The sequence below is a fragment of the Protopterus annectens genome, chromosome 1.part1, assembly GCF_019279795.1.
Source record: "Protopterus annectens isolate FY-2018-M chromosome 1.part1, PAN1.0, whole genome shotgun sequence".
NCBI classification, from domain to species: domain Eukaryota; kingdom Metazoa; phylum Chordata; order Ceratodontiformes; family Protopteridae; genus Protopterus; species Protopterus annectens.
Window position 1 is genome coordinate 1,827,620,015 of NC_056726.1, and position 17,731 is coordinate 1,827,637,745.

Genomic DNA, 17,731 nt, shown 5'->3' on the forward strand with positions numbered 1-17,731 from the left:
AGCCTGATACTTATACCATATTCATGGTACTCACTCTGTGCTATCACTTTATGGGTGTCATGGCCTTCCCCCATTCATCTTGGCAGGGCTGACATGCTACATTCAGTGATGATGGTGATGACAAGCAAGAAATGTTGTTGAAAAACTGCTGCTATGATACCAATAGTAATAATGACACCCTGAAACACCAATATTTTAAAGGATTATAAGGGACTACATTATCATGCAATAACACGTCTATGAATCATTACACAGTGTTATCTAAATTTCACATGCTATTATAAACTTATTTGAATATTTGGCCTTATTAGCATCTATTAGTACAGTTATTTGCATGCTCAGCATACTGCATGGTTAGTGTTACATTACTAATGTATAGTAAACTGCACAAACAGTCATAGTGCACTACACTAACTGTCTGTGAATCCCAAGCTTGTACTGGCTTGCACTGGACCATTTTACAAACAGCCTCAAGAATGCCTATGTGTATAACATGGAAGTAGAAACTACTCCCTGCAATTTGTTCTGCAAATTAGATTTAATGAATCTACTTTTTATTTAAGTTCTTACTATGACCTTATACCACCATGACTCACTGCTTTAGTGAATTCATTGTACTGAATTCCTTTTTTATTAAAATAAGTGTTCAATTCACATAAAATTTAGATGCTGTACCTGCCATGCAGCTATACATTGTGGCAAATACGTTATTGATCCATAGTTTATATGCAATTCATGGACCACTGTGATTATGATTGGATATCAAGAAAAGATAAGTTTTGTAAGCACTTTTTTTTAAACAGAAAGGTGCTTAACAAGCTTTTGTTATGCATGACTAAGTACTGTCAAGTTTCAGCCATATATTGCAGCATAACAGTAGCCAGTGCCAGCCACCACAGAACAGGGGCAAAAGCTAAAACAGCTCTAAAAGTAGTTAGATATTCTACTCAGCAAACCTTTAAATGAAAAGTGTGTCAAAGCAAAGTATCTTAACAGCTTTTAAAGCCATTAGTATTTCGGAGGAAACCTGCACTCCTGCCCACTGTCTGTGTGGCAGTGCTAAATGGTTTTTGGTCTTCAAAGCCTTAAAACACTTTGGAGTTTGCACTGCTGCACTTTTTTAAATGATAGTGCATGAAGCAGTTATAGCTCAATGCCCTGGGTCTATTAGTTCGTAACTCTTATCACATGCTCTCAGCCTAGATTTTAAGATTCTCAAGCTTTCCTCCACTCTGAAGGTATATTTATTGACATCAATATTTTAACACATAACTTCGTTATGATCAAAGAAACAATCACAATCCACTATGATTTATATATTACAACAAACATGCAAATGTGTCTTCTATTAAGATGCAATGTTATTATTTCAGACTACTGTTGCTGAAATACTACTTTTATTAAAAGTAATGAGATTACTCCACAATGCCATACCATATATGGGTATGGGTTACTGATATTGCCCAAATTAGGCAAATGAAGTGAGTATGAGTTGCTAAAAGGCTCAAGTGTTTTCTACATCCAGTTCGGTTCTTTTTGTCTCACCTCCCTTTCCACTTCAGTATCCATATATATCAAGATATACATTTTTTTTTCTCAGAAGACAATACCTACCTGAAAGGAAATGGATTGCTGTGAGACCTTACATGACCTGACTTTTTCCTTGATATAGACGTTTCAGAACTTAAGAAGTCTCCAACCATCTAAATATAAAACAGTAAATTAAAAGCATTAAAATTTTATATTAACAATTACATACTTTGACTGTAAATACAGGCCCTAGTTGGAAACAGCAAGCAATAATGTTATATGATTTGAATCCAATCTTACTCGCAGCCTCCAGTGTCACCAGTTCCGTTTTTGCTGACAGGTAGAAACCACCAACCCTACAGCCTTTTCTCAGATCAGAACTGTAGTATTACTTATACAAAGGGGGATTGATATGAACACCAAGGAAACTCTTCTACTCCTTGAGGTGGGGGTTGCTGCTGGTACACTGAGGAGGATCATGTGCTACAGATTGCTCTTGTTTGGTTATGATGATGTAACAAAGGAACAAAATGATATAAGAAGGAGGGTGTTGTGCTAAGACAACTTGTTCATAAGTTGGTCTAGTATCTCCAATATTTTTTCAGGGTAAACAAAAGTTTGAAGTAAAAATATTTTATTGTGTAGCTTTGTGATCTGAACATTTCTGATGTACAATACTTAGCCAAAAACTGATACTAAGGCAGAGCTACAATGTGAAGTCCTCTGAGAATCAGTGCAGGGACATCTATTGGGTAAGGTGCCCTGGGGAGAGCTGGTGGCATTTGGAAGGGGAATTAAAAAAAAAAAAAGGTAAGCCTAAAATTTGATAATTATCTTAGTAAGTCAAAAGAGAGAGCGGTAGAATATGTTGATCATAGCTCTCAGCCTCTTGCAACAAAAAATATGGACAAAGCTAAAAATAATGGGGGGACAAAGCCCCTAAAACAGGGACAAATTCTAAATAAAGCTCTTAGGATTTAGAAAGTTGCTAGAATAAAAGGTCTTGTGTTACTACACATTTTCTTAAAGATATGAAGTCTGAAATTCAAATGCCTGTCATTACATAGTGAATTAATTCCTCACTGATTTGCCACAATGATCCAGAAAATGCATCTATATCACGTTATCGAAAGTTTACTTAATCAAATCAATAAAGATTGAACTTTATTGATCAATTAAGTAAAACATCGAATAACGTAAAAAAAAAAAATTTAAAAAAAAAAACTAAATCGCGTAGACAGGGGGGCAAACCCCCCTGTGCCCTCCACACTCCCCTACTTAAATATACCAACTCTACATTGAGGTAAACAGAAATCTCCCTTTATGGAGATTTCTGTTTACTTGCACAATGTTCTTCACTTTCAATATTGTCAGCTTACGACAACATGAAGTAGACCCCAGAAAACCACAAATTTCATGAGGAACAGACCAAATACATGAGGCAAAAATCTGGACAGTTGAGAGGTATGATGTTGATCCTTTGAGTTCACAAGCTGCTACCACTGACAAATTACAGCAAGGAATAAAAACATCTAAAAGAGCAATGAGAATGTTTGCTGTCTAAACTGGAGGTGTTTAAAGACAAACAGATTATGTGGACACAGCAAGAAGGAAGAATCCAGAAGGGCAAGACTTGCATGGCTTCTGTGTTTCAGAAAAATTGGATTTTAGGTCAGAGAACAATTGAAAGGGCACATAGGCTTTTCCTTCCAAGTTAGTAGCAAATGTTAATCAGATCAAACATATTTTGGTTAATTTTAAAATTTGCAAGGTAAAGACCAGGGGTCAGATTCAATAAAGCCTATACTAAGTGTACACAATATGTATTCAATAAAATTCGTATCACATTTTTTGTGCTTTCTGGTCACTCAGAAAGATTACATTAAGTGTAAATGTAGTCTACACTTTGTGGTAACCTTTATGAATCCCTGTCAATATTTAAAGCTGCAAAAATATCAGTAAGACATTTAAAAGTAGGAGGAAGAAGGTGTGAGTTATGTTTGTGTTGTTTGTTCACTCAGGACAGTGTACACAGTGTGGGTGTTACTGAATCCTGGGGCAGATTGTGTGATTACTTTAACAACAAGGCAAGAAATATAAAATGAGGCAAACCTATTGAGAAAATGACTCTTGTGCTGCAATTTGATCTTAGAGTGCAAAATCCTAGACTTCCATGAGAGAATGTAACTTAAAAGGACTTGAGATTTTTAAGTTTTATCCAGTAGTTTTGAGTTTTTTTCTTTTTATCTAGTTTTCAGGGTTTTTTCTAAGTGAATGTAACAATTGGTTGATTCCCAGAAAGTCTTTGCAGCAATCGGGAAATGTAAGCTGTTGTGAAATGAAAAAAAAAAGGTGACAAATTAATCTCTGGTTGATAATGAAATGAAATCAGGGAAAAATGCAAATGAAATCTGTTCTGACTAAACTGAAAATGTTTACAAGATCACTGACTGGAGAGGAATTGTGTGTTTTAGACATTCCATGGCACAAGGGCAAATTGTAGCACAAAGTATGATGAAACAGAATGGATGAAAACTGAAATGTAATGGATTATTGACTGTTTTTAAAGATGGTGATATTCCATAAACATTTTTGTGAGATTGTAATTGTAATCTGCAAATTAGTTTTTATTATAAACCTTGGTATAAGGTATTGGATACTAAAGCACTTGTGTTAGCTCCCTAGAGGCAGAGAGAGAGAGAGAGAGAGAGAGAGAGAGAGATCATGGTAAGGTGTAGCTTCTACCTTTCTTTTGGAAATTTATAGCAGAAGAGATGCTGGTTTGTAGCTTGCCATTGGAACATAATGTCATCCAAACTCAACAAATCACTGAAACAGTAAACATAAGGTTTATTTGGAAAAAGGTAATAAAGCCATTTAATTTTAACAGTGCAGATAAAAACTGAAATGTGTGTATAACAATAGCTACGTTATATTTTATGAAGTGGATGGACCTCTGGAATCTTGGCACACATATGGAGGAATGAGAGAAGTATTAATTTCAGAATATATTGAAAGATTTGTCCTTGTTAATGAACAGGTAGTAAGGAGCTTCTGCCTATCTCTTAAAGCTTTCTAATAGCTGTGATATTAACTATACATTATTTTTTTTGTACATGATGCTGTAAATATATGAACATTGTTAAAATGTTAAGCATAGTATGTACAGCCTTGTACAAAAGGAGGGCCACATTTATTCTCTCTGGATACTGTCATTGATGACAGTAAATAAATGACCAACAGGCTATTAGATTAGCAATGGACTTCCAAAACAGAAGGGAGTTACTCTGGGAGTTGTATGTAACATCTAGTATAGAACTCCCCCCTCCCTTAGTTATCAATAGATAACTTTACAGGCACGAGCTTGTCTGCAGAACTGGGTGAGTTTGCACATAGTCAAGTTACTTGACTGGCTTCAATTTAACTGTAATGTCTGGCTGTTGCGTCTTTTTTTTTCCTGCTGAAACATCTGACCATCAACAGACATTGGTGCTTTTCCTCTATTATCAGAGCCACCTACCCCCTCCTGGCCTCTCCTGGATTAACTTCACTAAAGGGCTTGGGCTGGCAAGGATATCAAGAAATCCCTGGTCCATGATACACTGCTGCAACTGTGGGAATGTTTTTCACTGGTGTTACATTCTCCATGTATGCACACACCCTAGGTGGGACATGTAATGGTTGGACTGTACCAAACCATTCTTTACTTGCACAATGAGCTGACATCAGCAAGTCATTCCATCCACCATCAAAAAGCACAACATAGCTGTTTCCCCAGCTTCCAGCAGGAAACCTAATCACATTGTGTCCTCTGCACCTGCACCTGTTCTTCTGCCCCCCCTGGACAGCCACACCCATGGCCCTTTGCCAGCATTTCAGATGTCTGCGTTCATTAACTGAACGCAGGTCACCTGGGCCATAGTCAGGGCTTTATCTCTCTAAATGACAGCACTGGCTGTAATATGTGACTATTATTTCCCAGTTTAGAATATCTGTAAACAGTTTTATTAATGTTTTTCTATTATTAAATGGTTTATGTTCACATGGAAAAGAGACTTCAAGCTACTCTTAAACTTTAAGACACTGAAACTGCCTAACTGGTATTTTAATTCCTTCACCGGTACTTGTTGGTTGCACTAAGAGGTTGTTCAAATTTTAACTTTTATATAAAAGACAGATGAGTTCTGCATCTTGACATATACATGGTCCTGCCAATCCAGTTGAAAAGGACAGGTCTCTTATATTTAAGAAATCTTGATAAGGTGCAGTCCTACAAGGGACTTGCTTGGATAAATATGAGCAAGTTACAATAATAAAGGGCTACTGCTGTTACTGTTAATATCACACTACTGCCCTAAGACCTGGGAAGATATGGTAATATATATCCAAGGCTGTTATGTTGGATGAAAGGTTACACAAGTACAAAATTATTAGTGTTTACTTATTACTCCACGCCCCCCCCCCCCGATAGAACACAATCAAATTTCCAAGGGGGTAATGAGGAAAACGATGACCTTTCAGGAGAGTCCAGCTTATTATCTACAGGACTGGAATATGGTAACATGAAATCAAAATGTTAAAGGACGATTATGAGCAATTCATGCCCCGGCATTTTGGGTAATATGTGGATTATTATGTAAAGGTGATGGTGCTGTCTCAAGCATTAAAGCGGGGGACATTCAGTACAATGACTGCTCTGACGCAGAATTAAGATTGTACATATTACTACTGAGCATGTTTATTTGGTTACTGCAAAAAAGATCCATCCCACAGTAATCTCTGATTCTCAGCTACAATGTACTTTGCAAACATTACTTTCTTCTGGTTTGGAGTGTCTCCCCAGACTATTTTAAAAAAAGAGTCATTTGTTACTTGGTGAGAATAATTAGAAATGAAAAGCTGACAAATATGGCTCCGCATCAGCAGCTGCTGATGACAGAGTACGTTGCTTTTAAGAGAAAATAGAGGTGGGAAGTGAAGTGTGAGGGATCATATGAGTGTTTGGAGGAGGAGAACATATGTTTTGGGGAACAGAAAGTATGATGGGCTAAAAAAAGAGAGATCAATTACCAGAACTACAAATTTAATTCTATGATGGCGGTTTGACAATACAAGTGGAAGACACAAGCATAAAGCCAGAGACTTGAAATATGAAATTTTAATTTGAGAGAGGGATTGTTTGAAAGATAAGTATAACTCACCTGATTATCAGAAAGTATCGACACTTAGTGAGGGCATTAAAGGTAACCAAGAGTTACTGCAGTTTTAAAAGGAGAGGAGGATTTAAATTATAGAAGAGATTTTGCTATGGTAACAAAGCTGATTTGCAAATATTATTAGCAACCATACCAACCTCAGAATTAATGGAGAATACATTATATATATATATATATATATATATATATATATATATATATATATATATATATATATATATATATATATATATATATATAAGAAAACACAACAGCTGTTAAAACAAGTCCAATAAGGAGACATATTTGCTTTGAGATAGGAAAGTGGCAGTAAAACAGAAGGTAGAAAAAAGAGGCAAGGGGAAGGTGAAAAGCAAGAAATTAAAATTAAACATGGAAGGATTGAAGAACATTACTGTAACAAAACAGAGGGGAAAGGCAGACTTTGACAACATGGCTCCATCTATGGATGTACAAAGCTAGGTAGATGAGAACTGTATGCTTGGTAATGTAATTTGAAATGAAAACAGTGAGATTAATAACACTAATGGTGACAAAGATTGTTCCTTTGTAATTACTGATAGACCAGATATTACTGAATTAGATTCTTCAGATCTGTTCAGAAAAGATATTCTTCTAAAGTGGAGATTCAATTATTACAGGAACTGATACTTATATCTGCAGAGAAAATAATGAACATGGAATAGTGTTATTCATGCCAGGAGCAAAAATAGAGGATGTGAGACAAGCCTTAGAACACCTTACTGTAGGGATGTACAGTCATTGAGTCTGTTCTCAGCTCATCTATAACAGTGTGGTTTGGATCTCTGTCTAACCATGACAAAAATAGGCTACATTGAACAGTCAGGTCTGCCAAAAACATCACTGGTGCTAGTTTGCCCTCCTTACAAGACCTGTACTATTCCAGAGTCATGAAAAGGGCAGGCAAAATCATCACCGACCCTTCACATCTAGGCCACCATCTTTTTGAACGATTACCATCAATCAGAGGTTATAGATTAACATGCACCAAAACAAGTAAATATAAGAAGAGGTTTTTTTTCCACAGGCCATCAAGATGATAAACAGTTAACTCAGCTTATTAGGTTGGGGTATTCTTTTTCCCAGGCCTCGGAGGATTCTGCAGTATTGTTTACATATCGTTAATACTTGTTTATTTCAGTATTTCTTGCACTGTATTGCACTTTGCACCATGTATGTATATGTCTTTTTACTTTTTTGTCTTGTTCTTAATAGTTGTATGTACGTCGTTTATGTAATTCATACTTGGAGAGTCACTGACACGAGTTAAATTCCTTGTATGCGAGCGTACTCGGCCAATAAATGCGATTCTGATTCTCATTACTTTCTATTCATGTTGGTACAAATGATTTCATCTGCAAGAACTCTGATTGTTAGTAGGGAACTTACAGCCCTCCTAGATAACAGTGTGTGTACAGGTGTTAGGACATCATTTTCACAAATCACATATAAAGGAGATTCAGGTTACCATGAATGAAAAGACTGTTTGGGTAAGTACCTACATGAAAAAAATGCCCCATTTTAAAAAATGGAAAGAGTATCCAAGCCTAATTTTGGGCACATGTGTTCAACACAGGATGGTGTGCATTTGTCAAGATCAAGGAAGAGAATTTTTGCAGCATATATTTTCCAATATTTGACAAAGACAAGGCGGGAGTTTTGCCAGGTCAACATACAATGGGTAACACCATATGAAGCATCTCTGATGGCTGTTAATGCTAGGAGTAGTAATAGTAACTTTTTTATTGGAAAATTTATTTCCACAAGATTGATGTTGCTATTTTTATGTGAAACATGGTTAAAGAACAATGAGTGGAAGCTAGTTCTGTCACAGTACAAATGTTTTTACTGTAACAGACATTCTAACAAAAACTCTTGTGGAAGTGTTAAGATAGGGATTAAAGATAGTTATGAGACCTGTAATTATTACATGCTCAATGATAATAGCAATACTATAGAGTGTGTAAGTGTGACAATAAAGGCAATGAGACCTGTAATTATTACATGTTCAATGATAATAGCAATACTACAGTGTGTGTAACTGTGACAATAGACAATGAGACCTGTAATTATTACATGATAATAGCAATACTACAGAGTGTGTAACTGCGACAATAAAGACAATGAGACCTGTAATTATTACAATGTTCAATGATAATAGCAATACTACAGAGTGTGTAACTGCGACAATAAAGACAACACTGGAACATATAACAATTTTTGGAGTGTACTGACCACCTAAGTCAAGTGCTGATGACCTAAAGGAATTCATACATTTCTTGCATGAAACATAGGAGGGAAGAATAATAGTGTCTGGAGATTTAAATCTACCAGAAACAGACTACAATAACATTGATTCAACAACATTAGTAAGGAAATTGTTCATAATGTATGCTCAGGAACAGCAATTGCTTCAGATTGTAAAAACCCTACAAGGGAACAGAACATACAAGACACTATTTGAGTTTGTAAAGAAATTATTGTTATTTCATGTCAAGTTTTATCACCATTAATGTGCGGTTCTCATGGGGTTATAAAAGTTCATTTGTTGCTATTTAATTCTGCCAAACTGAAATCTAAAGCAATACAGTAGAAGATTAATTACATATTATATGGGAGTAAAACAGTCACTATGTAAAACTAACTGGAGTAATGTATTCAGTGGAAAAACTGCAGAAGGAATGTGGAAAGTTTTGAAAGAAAAATTAAGTGCAAAAAAATAAAAAAAAGTGCTTAACAATAGGATTTAGGCATACGGTGTCAGGGGGATATAGTTCCATAAGAACAAGATACCTGACTAAGGTGAGAGACAAAAAATATAACAAATGGAAAACAAGTTGAACTAGAACTTTGAAAACTGAAATAAACAAGTTGGATAAACAAATTAAGTATACTGTGAGACAATATCAAGAAAAATTTAAAGAAAATGTATATAAAGATATTGAGCATAATAGGAAACCATTTTACAGATGCATAAGATATGGAAGGAGTAAAGACTTACAAATTGATAAACTGTGTATAGATTCTAAAATTTCTCCTCAGACACAACACATTATAGACATATTTACAAAATCTTATGAAACAATTTGGCTCCACAAAGGGGGTGATAAGTTGTCCTAGTGACATCAAGGTAACCTCAGATTCTGAAATCAAATTAGGTTATATTGAAAAAGAACTATGCAAACTGGATCCAAACAAAGCACAGAGAGGAGATGTTATTAGTAATAATGACCTGAGAATGCTTCAGTATGAACTTACAGTACCATTATATCTATTATTTACTAGGTTGTATAAATATGGAGAGAGTCTTAAGATTGGAAACATGTGCTTATTAAACTTGTCTTTAAGGGAAAAGGGAGTAGGACAAACCCAGGGTCATACAGACTGTTAAGTCTACTTTCATGTTGTAAAAAATAATGGAGAAGGTAATACTGGATATATTATTTTCATTACTGGAAAGGTCGGGACTTGAAACCATATATCATGTTGAAAATAGATCTGTTACCACCTGTATCATGATGTTCTATAACAATATAACAGCTATGAATGAAAAATTGTGCTGTGATGTAATTTATATAGATATAACTTCAGCGTTTGACAGGGTCATACACAAAACACAGATCAATAAATTAGAACAACTAAGTACTGATGTACTTTGGATAAGACGGAAGGCTGCATGGCTTACAAATAGGACATGGCAAGTATCATACAGCAACTGGAAAGGGGAAATTCTTGGTTGTGAGTCAGGGTATCCCACAGTGTACTATTCTAGACCCTTACTTGTTTAGATTGTATCTTTCAGACCCATCTTTTTCATCTGAGGTGTTCTACACACTATATGCAGATAACTTGAAATTGGGTAAACTGATTATATGTGCTACAGATAAGGCATGTCTGCAAAAGAACTTCACTAAATTGACCCTTTTTACACACGGGAATAATATGTTAATAAATACATCAAAAACTAAGCATATGAGATTTGGAAGTCATACATTGAAAGGTGAATATTTAATACAGCACACAGTAACTGAAACTGTAGATTCATTTAAGGACTTTGGTATATGGGTAGATCCAGCTTTGAGTTTTTCTAATCATATCAACAAATTAGTTAATGATAGTTATAGAACCATAAGTTGTATAAAATATTTATAAAATCGAGGAAATCAAAAATAATAAAGGCATTGTTTGTTAATTACATTAGACCTGAACTGGACTATGGAATAACAATATGGAAACCGTATATGAAAACAAACATGAGTAAACTGGAAAGAGTAAAGTGGAAATATATCAAGGGCATCCACAGATGTAAAAATGTAAGTTATTATGAAAGATTAAAATATCTGAACTTGTACAGTGTCTCATATAGATATTGAAAGTATATCTTGTTCAAGTATATAGGGCATTTACAGACAACTACCTCTTGGAATGTTTGTATTATCAAAAAGTAGTAGAGAATCCTTAGACAACCTATGTAGAAGATTTTATAGGAATGAGAAGTGTACTAATTGGTTCTCTGAGAGAGCAACTGATGTATGGAACAGACTGGAGGTGTGAAGGTGAAGAAACTGATAACTGGGAACATATTTTCTGGGAATGTGGTGAGTTGGCAGACTTTAAGGATTCTCTGTGGGATGCACTGTCAGAGATGCTGGGTGGGCAGATTGGTCTGATGAGGGAGATGATTTTTCTGAGCTATGATACAGAATCAGAATTGCCTAGACATGGTAAGGCCTTACTGTCTAATAATTGTGGCTGCCAAAAAAGCAATTACTAGAAAATAGAAATCAAAATCTAAACCAACTATATTGGAAGCAGTGAATATAGTAACAGAGATAAAACAACTGGAATTGAGATCTTTAGAAAAGGGTAGGAGCAAACTACATTAAAAACTATGGGAATTGTGGGAACAATACATACAAGGGAGGAATGACGTCTAAAAGACAGCAGGACTTGATCTATGTAATGTTTGAGTGAAAAAGATTGGGTAGATTATAAGTGATGCATAATATTTGCAACTGGGAGTGTGTCAGTATGGTTTGTGATGTAAAATGTTTGCAACTAGGATTGCATCAGTATGGTTTGTTTTCATTTATAAAAATGTATGACTGCCTACGTAGTAAGTGATGGTTTAATAAATATGTTTCTTGTTTAAAAAAAAGGCAGGAATTGAATAATCTATGTAATATTGTTTAGGTTAAATAATATATAGCAATATATGTGACATATGTTTATTATGTTAATATAGTTTTGATTGTTTTTATATGAATGTAAATTTGCCTATGTCACAAGTATTCAATAAAGGTGTTTGAAAAAAAAATACATTAAAGCAAGAACTAGTTTAGACATTTTTAAGAACAGTCTGAACCCTTTTTATGGGAATAACTGTTTTGGTATATTGGCAGGCTAGAAGGGCATTAATGCCTGTGCTTGAAATACTTATATATAAGCATGTATGTATGCTTGTAAAACACTAGACAGTGATGGAACGTCAACAGACTTATTGTATGTACATACATGAAAAAAATAACACATTGTTTTAAGATGTACAATACAGTTAAGGATTCTAGAGGATTCCCTCTTTCATGGAAAAAGTTAATGATTTGTGTCATTCTTTTTCTTGGATCCATTTTATCAACGAATGCACATTTGCACTGGAAGCATTTCACAGTTTTTCCTGCGCAAGTATTTTTCTTTCCTCTAATTTCCAACTTAACTTTTTTCATATCTTCTATCTGGAAATTCTGGGCTTCTTGCAAAATAGTAGTAATACATAATTTCTTCATTATCCTCAACAGTGCACTCTGTCATCTTTATGACTCTTTTTTTTGACTGTCAGCTTTTGTGGATTTATACTTCTTTCTATAAAGGGGGGGCATGAAGTGTACAATGACTTGTATCTCATAATGTCTGACTAGAAAGGACTGACTGCTGAAAGTGGTTCACAGACCATATAAATTCTAAAAAATGGAAGTGCTTGTTTCAGTCTGTAGGAGCAGAAGATTCTTACAAAACATAAAAGAAATCAGACAGTGTAATTTTTAATTACGTAGTCCAACTGGTTCAGCTATTTTCAGTTAAAGCCCTAGATCACAGGCCAGTGAAGATTCTTGCTTAATACTACACAACAGGCAAATGGAGTCTGCAAGAATCAAATCTGGTACTGCAAGATGAAGGCTTGCAGCAAGTCATAAGATTAATCCTCTGAGCTAAACTGTCTCATCTCCATACGTGAGGTGGTGTCAAAGTAAATTATTAGCTTCTGCTCCATAAGGTATCCAAACAAAAATAAAGAAATGTATATTTTTTATAATCATGTTACCAGTATAAGGGTGCCCGTATTCCATGCAGTCCATGGCATAACACCATAAACTGCAAATATGAAAGCAACATCATGTGAATCATAAGCATGTTAGTATGCATGTTGAAATATAAAAGAGTAAGATCTCAATTAACGTTTGTTTAATTTTCCATAAATATGTCCATAAGCATACCAGTAGCCTGTTCATCGAGGTAAAGTTGACACATTATCATAAACTATGGCAAATCCAAGGATCTAACATCTATACTGCTAGTAGAAATACAAGTAATTCCTGGTACAACAAAACACCTTAGCATCCTTCAGTGGATGTACTGCAGCATCAAACATATTACTTTTAACAGCTGTTGCAGCATCCAGCTAATTCAGTCATTCATTCTCTGATTATCCACTCAGATTTTTCTAAGTCAGAAAAGTGGGACTGGAACCAGTAACTACAATATTCTGACAGAGCAAGATTAAAACTTTTAAGAGCAACAGTTAGTTCTTTAAAAATAATCTTCATAAAGCACATTAATTCTATGCATTGAGTGCAAACGCGTTCATGTATGTAAGGGGGGGGTAACAAATACAAGACAGAATCTTTTAATTCAATAAACAGTCTCTTATCTTAAGGTTAGAAAAGCCTGGAAAAGGAATTTACAAGGAAATAATGGAAGGACATGCGTATGGTTCCCAAGTATGCAACAAAGTCCAGAGGGTTTAGGATTTATGCTTGGAAGTGTTTGGGTAGGTATTTTTATACCCCAAGCAGACTTCAAATATTGGAGTTGTGATGTGAAAGAAAGAGATAACTAGAAACATATTTTAGGAGTATAATGAGCTGGCAGAATTTAAAAATTCCCAGAATACACTGCCAGAAATATTGAGTGATCAAATGGCTGTAATTAAAGAAATGATTCTTTTGACCTGGGACACAGAATCCAAATTGCCTAGACAGAGAAAGGTCTTGTTAAGTTTAATTCTAATGGCTGCAAAAAAAAGCATACTAATAATTGTTAGAAAATAGAAATCAAAATCTAAATCAACTGTATTTGAAGTACTGAATACTGTAAAATAGAATCTAATCCATAGTCCCTCCAGGGGCTCCAATATCCTAGAACTGGTCATTACCAACATGGGAAATCGATGCTCCACACCTATGGTCACCCCCTCGTTGGTCAGGTCTGACCATAAGCTAATCACCCTTGACATCCACATCCCTCCCCCATCCCTCAATAAGGAAACCTCCATAAAAAAACTTCTCCAAAGCCAACTTCATGCTACTCAAGTCAGAAGTGACAAAATGACACCCATGCAGACGAGAACTGAAAGTTCACCTGCTGAATCCTACACTAAGGCACTGTACAAGCACATCCACTCATGCATGTATCATGCCATCCCAAATAGAACCAAGATGCTCTCCTCCAAAAAAAGGAAGCCAATCTGGTGGTCCCTTGCCATAAACAAACTTTGCAACAAAAGGAAGAAGCTGTTGCAGAAAACAGGAAAATCCCAGAATGCAAAAAACTCCCTTACCAGCCTCAGTATGAAGCTGAGATCCCTCATAAAGTCCTCCAAAGCTAGTTACAAAAATAAAATTGCCAAAGATTCCAAAGACAACCACAAGGCATTCTATAGCTTTGTCAAGAATCTAAATGGCAATGCTCAGATCTGATCTGAGATACAACAGAATGGCATTAAATATACTGATCCCAAGGATATTGCCAATATCTTGGCAGATCGATTCAGTGCCAACTTCACCCCCCCTCTCACCCCCTAAAGGGCCCATCTCAGTACCAAAAGATTGCCAAATTCCGGTAATAACAGCCACACAGGTGAAAACCGCACTCTCCAAAGCTAAGAATACAGCATCCATTAGACCAGACAACATCCCTGGCTGTGTACTACATGAACTACAAAATGAACTGGCACCTCACCTAAGTGTCATGTTTAATCATAGCCTCACCTCAGGCTTCATGCCCACTGAGTGGCGTACAGCTACAGTTATCCCACTCCAAAAGGGGGGATCCTCCTTGGATCCTGGGAACTACCGCCCCATCAGTCTGACAACCCTGATATGCAAAGCCATAGAAAGTATTATCATGGAACTTATAAACAAAGACATTGGCAACCTTAAAACACTGGACCCCACCCAGTTTGGGTTTGTGAAGGACCGATCTTGTCTCCTGAACCTGATTGACTTCTTAGAATCAGTCTCCAGAGCTGTGGATGAGGGTAAGGTGGTCCACACAGTCTATCTGGACCTTGCCAAGGCCTTTGACACCCTCCCTCACTCTGGAATCATAGGTAAACTTACTAAGCTGGACATTAATCCCTATGTCACTCGATAGGTTGACAACTGGCTTACTGACAGAACCCACACTGTAAAAGTAGCCAACTCCAAATCAAGCTCCAGACAATTGGAGTACCTCAGGGTTCAGTCCTGGGACCATTCTTGTTTGGCATCTACTTCTCTGAAGTACAGCCCAACACTAAGGGACTCTGGCTAACAAAGTTTGCAAATGACTGCAAACTGGGAACCATTATTGAATCCCCAAATTATGTGGATACTCTACAAAATGGCCTTACAGAAACAGATGCTTGGTGCCAGAGCCATGGGCTCATGCTCAATGTCAAGAAATGTATAGTTATCCCCTTTGGGAAAAAAACATGTACCCATGAATTACCACATAGGTGGCAATACAATAAACATTGAAACTGTGATAAGAGACTTAGGGACATAGGTGGACAGAGGTCTCACTTTCGATAACCACATTGCCGCAACAGTCAGGAAATCCTTCTATGTGGCACATCTCATCACTAAGGGCTTTTCATCCAGAAAAAATGAGGCCATTGTCCCACTGTACTCATCCCTCATTATACCCATTATAGAATACAACGCTCTGTTTGGTATGTACCTCTCAACACATCTGCAACAACTGGAAAGGCCGCAGAAATACCTCACTAAAAGAATCACAGGCCTAAAGCAGATGCCCTATGCTGAACATCTAAAAAAACTCCAGCTATACTCTGTCACATATCGTCTACTCAGAGGCAATTCTCTGCTTAACATATAAGGCGATGTCAAACTCAGAGCTGTTGGACATGCTACACTTTAAGAAATCCCAATCCCTCAGAGCCACATGCTCCAGGGATCTAAACCTTGTCATCACAATGAACAAAACATGCTGGAGGGATAGGTTCCTGACCCAGAAACTCCACAGACTCTGGAATAGACTGCCCATACATATCAAGCAGAGCACCTCTTTGGCCCTCTTCAAAAGGAGCCCTGACAATTGGATGGGAGATAGGAAATTCACCCCAGGGATCACGACAGTCGTCCTGCTAGACAGGGGTCCAGGGAAGTAAATACTGTGGGAAGAAATAGCCAGGGAATTGTTATGGCTAGGCTTGTAGAGGCCCTAGGGCAGATAGCCTAGTACCAACTTATGAACCTTATAAAAAAAATGGAAATGAGATCTTTAGCAAAGAGAAGAAGAAGATTACATTAAAATAAATGGAATTCATAGAAAAAAACAATATTTGTAAAATAATGTTTAGGAGGAGAAGTAATATTTAAAGAAAGGCAGAAAAATGACTGAGCAACTTAAGTAATGGACTAAATGAGAGTTGTTATAAAGAAAGAAAACATGTCTAAAATACAATGTATGTGCATGAAAAAATGTTAACATGGTTTGTTTTCTTATGTATGTGTGCCTACATCTTAAGTGATAATTTAATAAAGGTATCAAAGTGTGCAATCATTAATTTCATAAGAACTCCAAAATTTGCTGCTTCAAGATTTAGGCATAAGCCATTTTTTCTTGATGAAGCATCCAATCTTTTATCACATTCATATTCACTGCCCTCAATATCACCTGCTATGAGAGGGGAAAGGCAGGCTTTTTCTATTTCACTCATATTACTTAGTCTAAAGAAAGCAACAAAAAAAAGTTAATTTTTCATAGTTAGGTACTAGGCTATTGGCCCTGGGGTTATATACGCCTAGCCAAAAAGGTACCCTGGCTTTTGCCACCCAAGAAAATTATTTTCCTGTACTTCTATCGAGCAGAGCCTCAGAGGTGATCCCCGAGGTGAATTTCCTATTTCCCATCCAATCATCAAGATTTTTCTTGGAGTGCTAACAAGGAGCTTGGTTTGTTTCAGAGTATGGAATGTCTCTGGGACAGGAATCTATCCCTTCAGCATGTTCTGTTTATTGTAATGACAAGGTTTATGTCCCTAGAGCATGTAGCTCAGAGGGATTGGGATTTCTTTAAGTGGAGTGGTTTGACATAGCTTTGTATGTTAGGCAGAGATCGCCTCTGAGTAGGCAATATGCGATGGAGTAAAGCTGGAGTTTTTTGAGACTCTCTGTGTAGGGCATCTGTTTGAGGCCAGTAATCCTCTTTGTGAGGTATTTCTGCAGCCTTTCCAATTGTTGTAGATGTCTTGTGAGGTACATACCAAAATGGGGTGTTGTACTCTATAATGGGTCTAATGAGTAACTCTATAATGGGTCTAATGAGTGACGAGTAGAGGGGAACAATGACCTCTTTTTTTCCTGGATGAGAAACCTTTTGTGATGAGGTGTGCCACATAAAAGGATTTCCTGACTACTGTGGTGATGTGATTATCAAAGGAGAGACTACTGTTCACCTGTGTC

General features: G+C 36.4%; 1 protein-coding gene across 1 annotated transcript in view; it reads right to left on the bottom strand.

The window, feature by feature from the left end:
- Window positions 1-17,731, bottom strand: part of LOC122812560 (connector enhancer of kinase suppressor of ras 1-like) — a 719,099-nt gene that overhangs the window by 494,681 nt on the left and 206,687 nt on the right. Inside the window, exon 6 of the mRNA XM_044084817.1 lies at window positions 1,615-1,703. Within this exon, the coding sequence (XP_043940752.1) occupies window positions 1,615-1,703 (89 nt within the window). The remainder of the gene's footprint in view (window positions 1-1,614; window positions 1,704-17,731) is intronic.